Source organism: Poromitra crassiceps (genome assembly GCF_964638095.1).
Source record: "Poromitra crassiceps genome assembly, chromosome: 18".
Lineage (NCBI taxonomy): Eukaryota > Metazoa > Chordata > Actinopteri > Beryciformes > Melamphaidae > Poromitra > Poromitra crassiceps.
In genome coordinates this window covers 7,615,114-7,627,613 of record NC_139636.1, presented here as the reverse complement: position 1 = coordinate 7,627,613, position 12,500 = coordinate 7,615,114, and the positions used below count along the sequence as shown (strand labels likewise).

At 46.8% G+C, this 12,500-nt stretch overlaps 1 protein-coding gene across 1 annotated transcript in view; it reads left to right on the top strand.

The window, feature by feature from the left end:
• The window catches only part of LOC310792496 (NEDD4-like E3 ubiquitin-protein ligase WWP2), a gene marked incomplete at its 3' end in the record, with an annotated part of 38,134 nt that overhangs the window by 19,368 nt on the left and 6,266 nt on the right, over positions 1 to 12,500 (top strand). The window contains exons 6-9 of the mRNA XM_083654173.1: positions 2,457 to 2,535; positions 6,399 to 6,559; positions 8,253 to 8,499; positions 9,011 to 9,100. Coding sequence (XP_083510299.1) covers positions 2,457 to 2,535; positions 6,399 to 6,559; positions 8,253 to 8,499; positions 9,011 to 9,100 — 577 coding nt within the window. The remainder of the gene's footprint in view (positions 1 to 2,456; positions 2,536 to 6,398; positions 6,560 to 8,252; positions 8,500 to 9,010; positions 9,101 to 12,500) is intronic.

Genomic DNA, 12,500 nt, shown 5'->3' with positions numbered 1-12,500 from the left:
GCGCATTCTCGGCCGGCTATAATGGTGATGCCGCAGTGTTGCTACACAGTGCCTTGCTACACAGCGTGGCTGCCAATTTTCTTATCGATCATTGAACAGAGATGTTGTTTACCCCACTCTTAATTTACCACTGCATCATTGGATAATACACACACACGCACGCACACACACACACACACACACACACACACACACACACACACACACACGCAGACACACGCACACACACACACACATGCACACACACACACACACACCAGAGCAGCAGTTAGACTTGTCATTTGGGGAGGGGGTGATGGACTCAGGGGAGAAGGCCTATGACACAATGGTTTCTCCTCAAGACCACTGTTTATTTTTCTGCGTGTCCATTGGGTCTGTTCACAAGAAGTCCTTTCATAGCCAGACACAGGACTGTGTGTGTGTGTGTGTGTGTGTGTGTGTGTGTGTGTGTGTGTGTGTGTGTGTGTGTGTGTGTGAGAGAGTGAGAGAGCGAGAGCGAGCGTATGTGAGAGATTACCTGTTTGCTTCACCTTTTCGATAGGATACACGTGTAAACACAAGCACCGTTTGAGGCTGTCATGGCCGGGGCGTGAGTGTCCGACACATAGGAAGTGTGTGTGTGTGTGTGTGTGTGTGTGTGTGTGTGTGTGTGTTTGTGCGTGCGTGCGTGTGTATGTGTGTGTGACATAATGAAAAGCATGTTATAGGCCTGTGGTTTGCAGACACAGTTGGGAACGAACATACAGTCACACATTCCCTCACACCCAGCAATACCGCATACCGTTACACACACACACACACACACACACACACACACACACACACACACACACACACACACACACACACACACACACACACACACACACACACACACACCAGCACAGACCATGCAGTATGTACACCGATGAATGGTCTCCATTAAAGCACCAACTGTACTTCCATATCCACATGGGTTTCAAGTCTATATGGATTTCATTATGAAGAGTTTTTTAGCGCTGCGCTCTGTACCGTGTGCATTTCCACACTGTCTCCACCTTGTGCATTTCCTGACCGTCTCCAGCGCTCTGCATAGGACTCATTGCTTTCACATTATGTGACAATTAATCCTCAGATAAGAACAGATAAAAGGTTTATTCAGAATAGGTTAACAGATAAAAGGTTTATTCAGAATAGGTTAACAGATAAAAGGTTTATTCAGAATAGGTTAACAGATAAAAGGTTTATTCAGAATAGGTTAACAGATAAAGAACAGTGGTAGGTGAAGCCTAATAAAACAGAATGATATTTCATCTGCATAACCAAGGCTCCTCTTCTAAACTACAGCTGATCTCCCTCCCTAATTTGCATAATGCTTTGTGATTGGAGGATGCCTGTTCATATATGATCTACATCAGCGGTGCCCAATACATCGATCACGATCTACCGCTCGATCCCAAAGGCCGTGCTGGTTGATCGCATGCCGTTCATAAAAATCCCCCCCTCCACATTCTGACCGTCCTCACAAGCAGCTCTCTGCCTCCCCCCGCATATCAGCGTTAAACACCGACACACAAACGCCAGATGTGTTAACCATGGAAACATAAGCATAATCCTAACTCTTAGGCAATTTGTTTTACTTGTAAAGTGTCAATTTCATCTAAAAAAAAAAGACATTGAAAGTATGATTTTATTTGAGAGACAGTAAAAACATCTTTCTATAGGGCCATCCTATTCATCTTATTCACCACGCCCACTTTTTCTCTCTTCCGCTTTACACACAATTGTATTTGTTCTTCCGGTTCAGTGCTAGTTGGCGGCCAATTTCAAAACAAAACGTCACTATAATAATTAATGAAGTTTGGCAACATTCAGAATTAAGCTACACTGTGGCCAACTTCAGTTACATGTTCATAACGTTACTGCTGAGAGGAGCCGATGGCTGTACCCGGTCGGCATTTAACGTTAGTTACAAAAGCACGTCGACAGTGTTTTCTCACTGCCAGTAGCCTACAGTACTTGGGTTTGACAGATAGCTAGTCCGACCGGTGTCAGCACAGCCAGCGCTCCCAGTCCTCCCTGCTCGTTAAATATTTCCAAATAGGCGTTATTCTGATAAACTGGTCACATATATGATATGTTATGTTCTCACGCGAAAAATATTAAAACTTTAAAACATTTATTTTTGTGTGTGCTTGAAAACAGCTTTTTGGCAAGTCTAAAAATGACTACGGTAGCGTAATCTACCGGTACTTCCGTGTCTGAAACCGGAAAGACGATTACAAAATGACGTCATGCAGAAGCGTCCTTGTATGGGCAAAGAATAAGGTGAATATTCGGACCAATACAGTAATAATATAATAAAACCGCTTGGTACAGTAGATCACGTTGAGCCGGCCATTTTAAAAGTAGCTCGCGAGGCAAAAACAAAGTGTGGGCACCCCTGATTGACATGATGGTGTTGTGTGTGTTTGCAGAGATGCTGCAGTCAGACAGACCCAACCTGAGGAGGACGCAGAGCGAGGAGACTCCCACTGCAGCTGCACCCCACAGCAGGTCAGCACACACACTGTACACACGCACACGCACACGCACACACACACATACACACACACACACACACACACACTATGCACTAGGGGTGTCAAAAATAATCGATTATAAGATGCATCGCGATGTGGACGTGCACGATTCTGCATCGATTCACAAATGTCAAAAATCGATTATTAGGGGTCCAAGCACGAAGTGCGTGGATCCCTATTGTATCTGTTCCGTTTATTATTATTATTCCGCCCTAAAACAGCATGCACGTCAAAAACTGTAAGGGCTACAGTAGCCAGACCTTGCACATAGGTTGGAAATGTGCCCCACTACTCAGAGACAAAAAATGAGCCATATTGCCAGATGGTGGCGCTATAACAGCCGACTGCACGTATTGGCCCATAACTGCTGAACCGTGAGGCGTAGAATCAAAATTCCACATCTGCTGGATTCCCTGGATCAATACGCATCTATCCATATAGACCACGCCCATTTAAGTCTGCTAGATTTTCCGCCATCTTGGACTTTCTCAAAAAAAAAAAAAACGAACTCGTCCTAGGCCATTTGCCCGAATAAGCCCAAACTCTTTGTGTGTCATCTCTGGACTTCCCTGATCTAAAATTGTATAAAGAATTTGGATACGTGCAACCGTCTTGAAATGATAAATGTTTAAACTTTTGATAAACGAACTCGTCCTAGGCCATTTGCCCGAATGAGCCCAAACTTTTTCTGTGTCATCTCTGGACTTCCCTGATCTAAAGACTTACAAATAATTTGGATACGTGAAACCGTCTTGAAATGATAAATGTTTAAACTTTGACACTATGTCATCACCGATGACAGTCTTGTGACATCACTGATGATGTCATCTATGATGTCATCTATGATGTCATCCTTCCTCTACATAACATCGCGCACACACACACACACACACACATACACACACACATGCACACACACACACACACACACACACACACACACACACACACACACACACACACACACACACACATGCACACACATATACACCTATACACACACACGCCCCACACACACACACACACACACACACACACACACACATACACACACACACACACACACACACACACACACATATACTCATACACACACACACACACATACTCACACATATACACACACATATATACACACACACATATACACACTTACACACATATACACTAACACTACTATTAGTACTGCTACTACTGCTTGAACCCGGTCAGGTCACCAAATCTCAACCAAACGTTGTGCACTTGTGCACATACCAACTCTGACTAAATGTGCAATTCAGTGTCTATATTATCTGACATACACCCCCCAAGTCACCGGAAGCTTGGACCCCGCATCGCCGCTTGCGGCTATATTTATTATTATTATTATTATTTTTTTATAATCAAATCAAATCTAATGGCAGTACATGCAGTTGTTTATTTTAATTATGGATCATAATACAATGCAATTCCAAATGCACCTTTATTTTAAAAGTAGCCACACAGTGAGAAAAAAGAAAGTGAGAAAAAATAAATCATGTATTGCGTAAAAAAGTGATGCATCGATTTAAGATGCATCGAGCTGTATCGATAATCGTAATCGAATTGAATCGTAGCCCTCTGAATCGTAATCGAATCGTGAGGCCAGTGAAGACTCACAGCCCTAGTGTGCACGCGTGTGTGTGTAAATATGAAAGGGAGTGTAATGGCTGACATGGATCTCATGCTGCGTAGATCTCATAGTCTTAACCCATTGATACCTGATGCAGCATTTGTGTGTGTATCCCTTTAAGACCGCGAACCGCGTTAACGCGGTTCGCGGTCTTAAAGGGATACGCACACAAATGAGGGATATACACGCAAATGATGCATCAGGTATCAATGGGTTAAGCGAGTGAAAAACACGCTCGCTCGTTCCAAACCAACTCCACTTCTGAGGCATCGGGGGGATTAAGCAAAGTTCCATTGTAATGATGCTTTCCAAATCCCCTCCAGACACTGTGGTGCAACGATAACACCAATAATAAGCACAATAATAAACTTGCGTAAACTCCCTACTGAAAAATACTGTTTGCGAAGCGCTTTGCAAGCGGGCGCACAAACCCCAGGCGTAATGCTAAGACAAATAAATGAAAATAAGAAAGCAGAGAGAGCGGTTCAACGACGCAGACGTGCGCCAGCAGCATGCTCGACTCCTGCACTTAGGCCGGTCTTCCCATCTGACTGTGGTCTGACTCTGCTGCATGGATTTCAAAGCGTTTGCGGTGTGGGTGCGTGTGGGGTCAGATGGTATTTCCCTCTAAACATTGCAGGGGTGTGTGTGTGTGTGTGTGGGGGGGGGCATTAATGTAGTTCAGCCAAGACCCCAAACCACCGCTGTTCTGGAAAACCCAGCTGTGTCTGAACAGACCGAGGTGTACGGCGGGTGAGGGGATTTTTGTCGTTGTCGCGTTTGCAGTCTCCCATGACGACGAGCGGCACCCTGCCCACACACATATACACATATACTGCATGTGTGTGTGTGTGTGTGCATGCATACATACATACAGTATATATACATACAACCACTATGTATATGATTACAGGGACTTGCACACATGCTCAGACACACGCACGCTCACACACACACACACACACACACACACACACACGCACGCTCACACACACACACACACACCATGCATTTTTTTCCACAGGGATAAAGATGATCGTGAAACGATGTATCATTATTGAGGAAAAGTAATATTAATTAACAACATTCTCTAGTCTATGAACGTATTTTAAGCTTCATTTTTCGTCAGGCATCTTATTAGCCGACTATGGGATCAAGCAAAGGACCCCAAAGGACCAAGGCAGGGGTAAACAGAAAGCCATGTGCTGGCTAAACGTCAATGGGATGCCTCGCATTCTTGCTCCATATCAAGTGGCCATTCAAAGGACTGCACAGTTTTTGGTACTTCCGCTGTTCCAACCAAACTGCCCCCTGCCCCTCGGAGGAGTGAGTCTTTCAATGTCAAATATCTCCTCAACAGTCTCCCTCCCTCCAGTGACTCAGAGTAGGAGGGTATTTGCTCCTCCATCTTCTGGTGACTGACTGCCTTCTGAGTTGCCGCTAACAAGACTTTGAGCAGATATCAGCGTTTTCCCATTGAACACGTTGTCAGGTTGCCTAGATAACTCCTCACATGTCTTAGGTCGTGCATAAGACAATATTTCTTTCCACTCTACCCGTACATCATCCCAGTATTTTCTCATATAAACAACTGTTCCAGGTTTCTACTGATGGTTGTCCAAGCTGGGCCTCAGCATTCCTCAGTCCTGGGGGGGGGGGGGGGGGGGGGCTGAGAAACATGTTTTCATTGTATAAAAGTTCTTGTCGGAAAAGCAGAGTTATATTTAGTGCTAGGAAAATATGAGTGTGTTTGGGAAAGGAAAGGAAGCTTAAGACTGACACGTCTTTGTGTCCGGCCGCTCTTTGTGTGCGCGTGTACTACGTGTACTACTATGTGTACTACGTGTACTACGTGTACTACTATGTGTACTACGTGTACTACTCGCTCATGCTGTATCTGTGCCACTGATGTTCCCATGCGTCCGCAGAGGTTTCTCCTGGTGGTTTTGTTTGTGACGTGCTGCAGAGGACCAGTCCAAGCGCGTTGAAAAGACAATGCTTCTGCTCTGCAAAACCATATGTGATCTTCTCTATCAATTGCAAACGATGAAACGCTTTTTGTCGTCTCACTCCTCCATCTCATCGCCCCTCCTCTTCTCCCTCCCCCCCTCCCTTCCTGTTCATCTCCTCTCACTTTCTCTCCTCTGCTTAAACATCCCATTCTCTCTCTCTCTCTTTCTCGGCAGGAGCAACAGGCACTCTGCAGGGGGGTCCCAGGGGGGCTCCCCGGGGTGCCCCAGAGGGGTCTCTCTGACCAACGGGGAGCTGAGCGAGGAGCAGAGCCCCGGCTCGGGGTCATCCGCTCACCGCCACTCCAAGAGCCACAGCAGCCCTGGAAGCGGCGCAGGTACAGGAGTGACTGCTAACTCCACTCACTCTAACTGTGATGAGTGTAGCCACCACAGACAGGATTTCTCTGCCAATATTCAATATTTTTCAAAGGAGCAATAAGTTAGATTTTTACTACTGCCACAGCAAAAAATAAGTGACCATAACATATTTGTGGCGGGTTGAAAGGGCTGTCGATCAATGCCGATGATCACGTGGCCAGTGAGGTGGGAATGCTCTCAAAACTCACTCGGCCGTACTCTGTTTCGGGAAGAAAATCTATTTTTGGCCATTTTTGTGTAAATAAAAAAAGTGGAAATGCATTTTTGAGCATTGAGGCCATTAGCACCGTTGGCCAATAACACTCTCCATTGAAACTCTGAATAATAAAAATGAGAATGCAACATAATTCATGCATACGTGTGGAAATGGTTGATCAGAATCCGTTCAGGTGAACATCTTCCTCTCATAGACGGCCAGTGTAGTATTGATCAATTCTACAACAAATATGTAACCAATCAAACGGCATCATATCAATCAGAGGTGGAGCACATTGACTGGACCAGATCATATTTTTAATACATAGCCAATATTTGGCAATCAATCTAAACCTGCTCCACACTCACTTTTTCAACATTTCAGATGCTCGTACAAGTATGCTTGGGCGAGATCCAAAATTGTCGTATCGTGATGATGTCTGTGTGTGTACATGCATCTGTATCTTTAATGCATGCCCACACCCTGGGTCAGACTGGTGCATGTCTGTGTGCACGCTCACACCCGGGTCAGACTGGTGCATGTCTGTGTGCACGCCCACACCCTGGGTCAGACTGGTGCATGTCTGTGTGCACGCTCACACCTGGGTCAGACTGGTGCATGTCTGTGTGCACGCCCACACCCGGGTCAGACTGGTGCATGTCTGTGTGCACGCTCACACCCTGGGTCAGACTGGTGCATGTCTGTGTGCACGCCCACACCCTGGGTCAGACTGGTGCATGTCTGTGTGCACGCCCACACCCTGGGTCAGACTGGTGCATGTCTGTGTGCACGCCCACACCCTGGGTCAGACTGGTACATGTCTGTGTGCACGCTCACACCCTGGGTCAGACTGGTGCATGTCTGTGTGCACGCTCACACCCGGGTCAGACTGGCCTGACAATGTGCATGGCAGTGCGGTATGATCCGGGTAAGGTCATAGAACCACCTGGAAACAACCTCACACACCCACACCCCAGGTCAGATCGGGCTGCAAATTTGCATGGTGGTGTGTTATGATCCGTGGAATGTCATGGTCAGGTTCTAAAGTCCTGGAAAACATCTGGTAAAAGTCCTGGAAACCACCTCGACAGCACCATCATTTCCAGCGAAGCAAAAGACATAATTGTATTGCTAGTGAATAAATAAAGGACTAAGAGGTTGATATGCTGTCCACTTCCTACAAATACAACACTTTTAACAGTACCAATAATGGACAGTAGGCGGTGAAATAAAGGTCGCCAGCAGGGCAGACTGAAAATTGTATACAAAAATACACAACACACACACACACAAAATAATAATATTGTGATATTCAGCAAATTATCAAAAATATCAGATCAGAAAAATCTGATAATTTTTTTTTTTTTTTTTTTTTCTGTTTCATTTGCGTTAACATGGAGGAAGCATTGTGTTACCGCTTATATAGTCCTAGTTTCTCTTTCTCTCTCCCTCAGGCAAAGTAGAGCTGACTTCCAACGGGCTGGACAGCGGCCGCGGTGGCCCAGCCCGCCTCCCCCCTCCCCCGTCGTCCCCGTCGGGTCGATCCCCAGCCCCCAGCAGCAACAGCAGCAGTAGCCCCTCCCCGGGTCAGGACGCCCTGGGCCCCGCCCCCCCGGCCGAACCCGGACCCGCCGGCGGCTCCGGCACCGAGCAGGCTGGAACCGCCGCCACAGAGCCCGCCCCAGACTCACTCCCAGCTGGGTAAGAAGGCTACAGGGAACTGTAGCGGGTGTGTTGTGAGCCGTGTTCATTTACTACAAACTTTGTTTACTACAAAACGTTAACAGTATTTATTAAATACACTATTACGTCAACTTTTCTACCATTCCTCAGAGGTGGGATATAGTTTTTTGGATCATTCGTGTGGGTGCTTACATAAGTGGCAACAATTTTCTTTATGATTGGCAACAGTGATATTATTGGAATAGTAATTTGTTACACTTCTTGTTACTTGGAAAAGTCATGCTGCTTGTGAGTGTGTTTTAATAAACAGCTGTGAATTTAATTTGTACCTTGATGCCCCCTCCTCTCTCCCTCCCTCTCCCTCCCTCCCTCTCTCTCTCTCTCTCTCTCCCTCCCTCTCTCTCTCTCTCTCTCTCTCTCCCACTCTCTCTCCCTCCCTCTCTCCCTCTCTCTCCCTCTCTCTCTCCCTCCCTCTCTCCCTCCCTCCCTCCCTCCCTCTCTCTCCCTCTCCCTCCCTCTCTATCTCTAGCTGGGAGCAGAGGGTGTTGCCTCATGGCAGAGTGTACTATGTCGACCACAACACCAAAACCACCACCTGGGAGAGACCACTGCCACCTGGGTATGCTGCGTGTGCGCGTGTGTGTGTGTGTGTGTGTGTGTGTGTGTGTGTGTGTGTGCGTGCGTGCATGTGTGAGCGTGCGTGTGTGTGCATGAGGTGTGTGGTGTGCGTGTGCACGTGTGTGTGCGTGTGCGTGCATGTGCGCTCATGCATTGATAGATTATAGGGCTAGACAAGGTTCAGCAAATGTATCAGGCCTTTAATGAAATATCAGATATGGCCCAGTCATGTCGTCCTCCCTGACCACAGCTATAGCAAACAATGCGAATAGCAAATCAATTAAACATAATTCAATATTGACCTAAAATAATTAGCTATCTTAGCTACATGTGCAAGTATTCACATGGTCAGGTATACAGAAGGAAGAAGTTCAACGCAGAACTGTGAGCAAACGTGCAAATGTGCATTGCTAGCTGCTGCGGTCCACACGATCATCAGATCATATTTGCAGATGGAACTAGCCTACATGCAGAAATTGGCCGTGCTTTATCTTTGTCAGCTGCCATAGAGAGAGAGTAAGTGTTTTATGTGCTTAGGCACAACTACACACACTGGCTCGCTCCTCTCAACTGCTACTCAATCACCCCAACTGATTGTTTTCTTGTGCGCTAAGCCTTCGTAATGGGATTGGGAACCAACTTCTCTCACTCCATCTCTTTGTGTCGAGGATTTAAAAGAGTCACCAACACCAGCGGAGGCCAGCGCTTTTATGGCGTTTCTTTTTTTAATTCCAGGGATTAGTTATTGATTTTTTTTTCTCTGTGTGTGTGTGTGTGTGTGTGTGTGTGTGTGTGTGTGTGTGTGTGTGTGGCTGAATGACAGAGAGAGAGAGAGAGAGAGAGAGAGAGGCTGTTTTTTAAGGAAAAGGTCACCTCTCCCCACCCCCCATCTCACTTTTTCCATAGTAGGAATGAGAGCATGGGGTCCGGAGAACAAAAGTCCTTTCTTCGAGCCACATGTACGTTCATCCACCACTGTGTTGGCTGCTGGCCGCCTGGGCCCTTCAGACGATCAATTAGCAGGCTAATGCTGGGCTAGCGCTCCAGATGTACACACCAGGAACTGTTTAGTGGCTGAGGGGGGGGCTCTTAGGCAATCTAGGTTTGGAAGCCTAAATAATGAAAGCCATCCGAAGCAAGGCTGTATATGTGTTGTGGGAGTTGTAGGAGAACCTCTTGAGTCAAGTAGCTCTCTTCCAAAATGGACTTTAGTGACTGCAAGACTACTTCATCCTGGCTTGTGAAACACAGGGTCACGACCTGCAATGCATCGCACGCTTATTGCTGCTGGGTTTTCAATTGGAGGGCCCCTCGTAGGCTGATGCAGTAAGGCCAATTCATACAACCAAGGGGCTGTGCACATACAACGCGGTTATTTGAGCTGCCAGCGCCTTTCTGCAATTCATACTCTATGTAAGGACGCGGTAAGGGCGCTCCTCTTTCAAGGACCGCACCTGGCGTTTAAGCGCTGGTGGCGTCTAGTGTTTTTGGCGGAGCGCTCTGGCCGTTTTAAGCTGAAAAAAGTTTAACATTTGGAGGAAAGGTGCGCTGCCCATCTTTTCACTCCTTACCTCTTCTCTTCCCAGAGGGATCTTCAACCTCCGCTGCTGCCACAATTGGCAATAATCTGGCTTTCATGTTCATAGTCAACAACATCAAACAGACGAAACCAGCTATGGGGTGAATTGTCCGAGTCCAATTGGGGAGAAAAAAGAGAAACTATTTTGTGTTATTATATGATTTTCAATATTGCATTCCATTCCAAAATGTTAAATGGGTTATATTTTGAACTAATTATTAAATCTCATTCCTCTTGTAAAAGGAAAGAACAACCAGCAGCAAATTGTAATAGCTCAGCCAAACCAATATTTTAGTAGTTCATGTTTTTCTTCCAAAAAAGCTTTCTCAGACTCTAAACGGACAAAAGGAGAAAGCTCTTGACATGCTGCATAACGAATGTGCATGTCTCCATTTTGAGGTGTTATGAGGAGATCCGTGTTCGCAGCACCGTTGCCTCCAGCTCTACACCGTGATGATGATGATGTAAGCAGTGATGTGTAGGCCATCAATGGGGTCTATTTGGTCGATCATGTCCCGGGTTCGAACCGCCGAGGAGGAGTATCAAGGGCGCTTTGTAACACTTTGGCTCCGTATCACCCCCAAATAATTAAGTCCATCCTGTGCCAGGCAAACCAACCGCCTGAGAAAATCCACACATTTTTTATGCTGAAAGAAAGTTTCCGTAGGACATTGATATGTGCTCAGGGTTTCTGCTGTAGCCATCTGTAGGACTTGGCTGTTTGGCTCTGTCTTTAGTAATTTAAAAAGTGAGCTGCGTCCTGTGTGCCAAGCTGCTGCTTTAGCTCACGCTACTGATGAGCGCTGAGGAGAGACTCTCAGGCGGGCTGGGATCTGCTCAAGAATCAGCAGCCCGTGCTGAAGATCAGAGAGGGGAACCGTGTTCCCCCCCCAACCACCTATTCTGTGAGGCGTGGAGACCTCGTGGTTAGATAGTACGTACGTACGTCAACCTGGGTTCGAGCTCTGCGTTGGCCGTCGTCCACCCTTCTGTGTGTCCTTGGAGTAAGACACTGATCCAGTGCTGCTGTAGCTCAGCCTGACTGTGACCTCGCTGTGGGGCCGGAGGAGCAAGGCCCAGTGATCATTTTCCTACACGGATCAATACACTATGAAGTTATTATTAAACACTAGGGGTGCTCCGATCCGATCCGATTCCTGGGGGTCACGATCCGATTCCTGAATCGATTCTCGATTCAACAATCTAGAATCGATTCTCAATTCCATCGATTCTCGATTCAAGAATCTAGAATCCGTTCTCTACAAAGAGAGATTTAAAGCTGCATTCAGCAATGTTTTTGTGTTAAAATAAGTGTTAAATGGCTCTATATTCTGACAGCAATCACTGAAATGGAGTGTTTGGTCAGTGACTTGAAACCCCCAACCCCCCACTGTCCTCTATCTCTCTCCTGTAGTCCTGCAGGCAGGGCGGAGTATCTCCGCAACCGTAACTCATGCGTGCGTGTGTGTTTGCGTGTGTGTTTGCGTGCGTGCGTGTCTGTGTGTGTTTGCGCGTGTGTGTGTGTGTGTGTGTGTTTGCGCGCGCACGTGCGTGCCTCATCCTGCCCCGTATCTGCCAGCGACGGCACTGTATGTTTTTGTTAGGATGCGGAAGTCGTTGCTGTTTTCTCTACCAAATTCTGCTGTGCTTGAGTCACAGATATGAGAATAGCAGCCGAAAAGCAGTCAGCCCTGCACAGCCCGGGGGCGGGGTGGGTGTGTGTGTGTGTGTGTGTGTGTGTGTGTGTGTGTGTGTGTGTGTGTGTGTGTCTGGGTGTGGGGGTGTGTGTGTGTGTCTGGGTGTGTGTGTGTCTGGGTGTGTG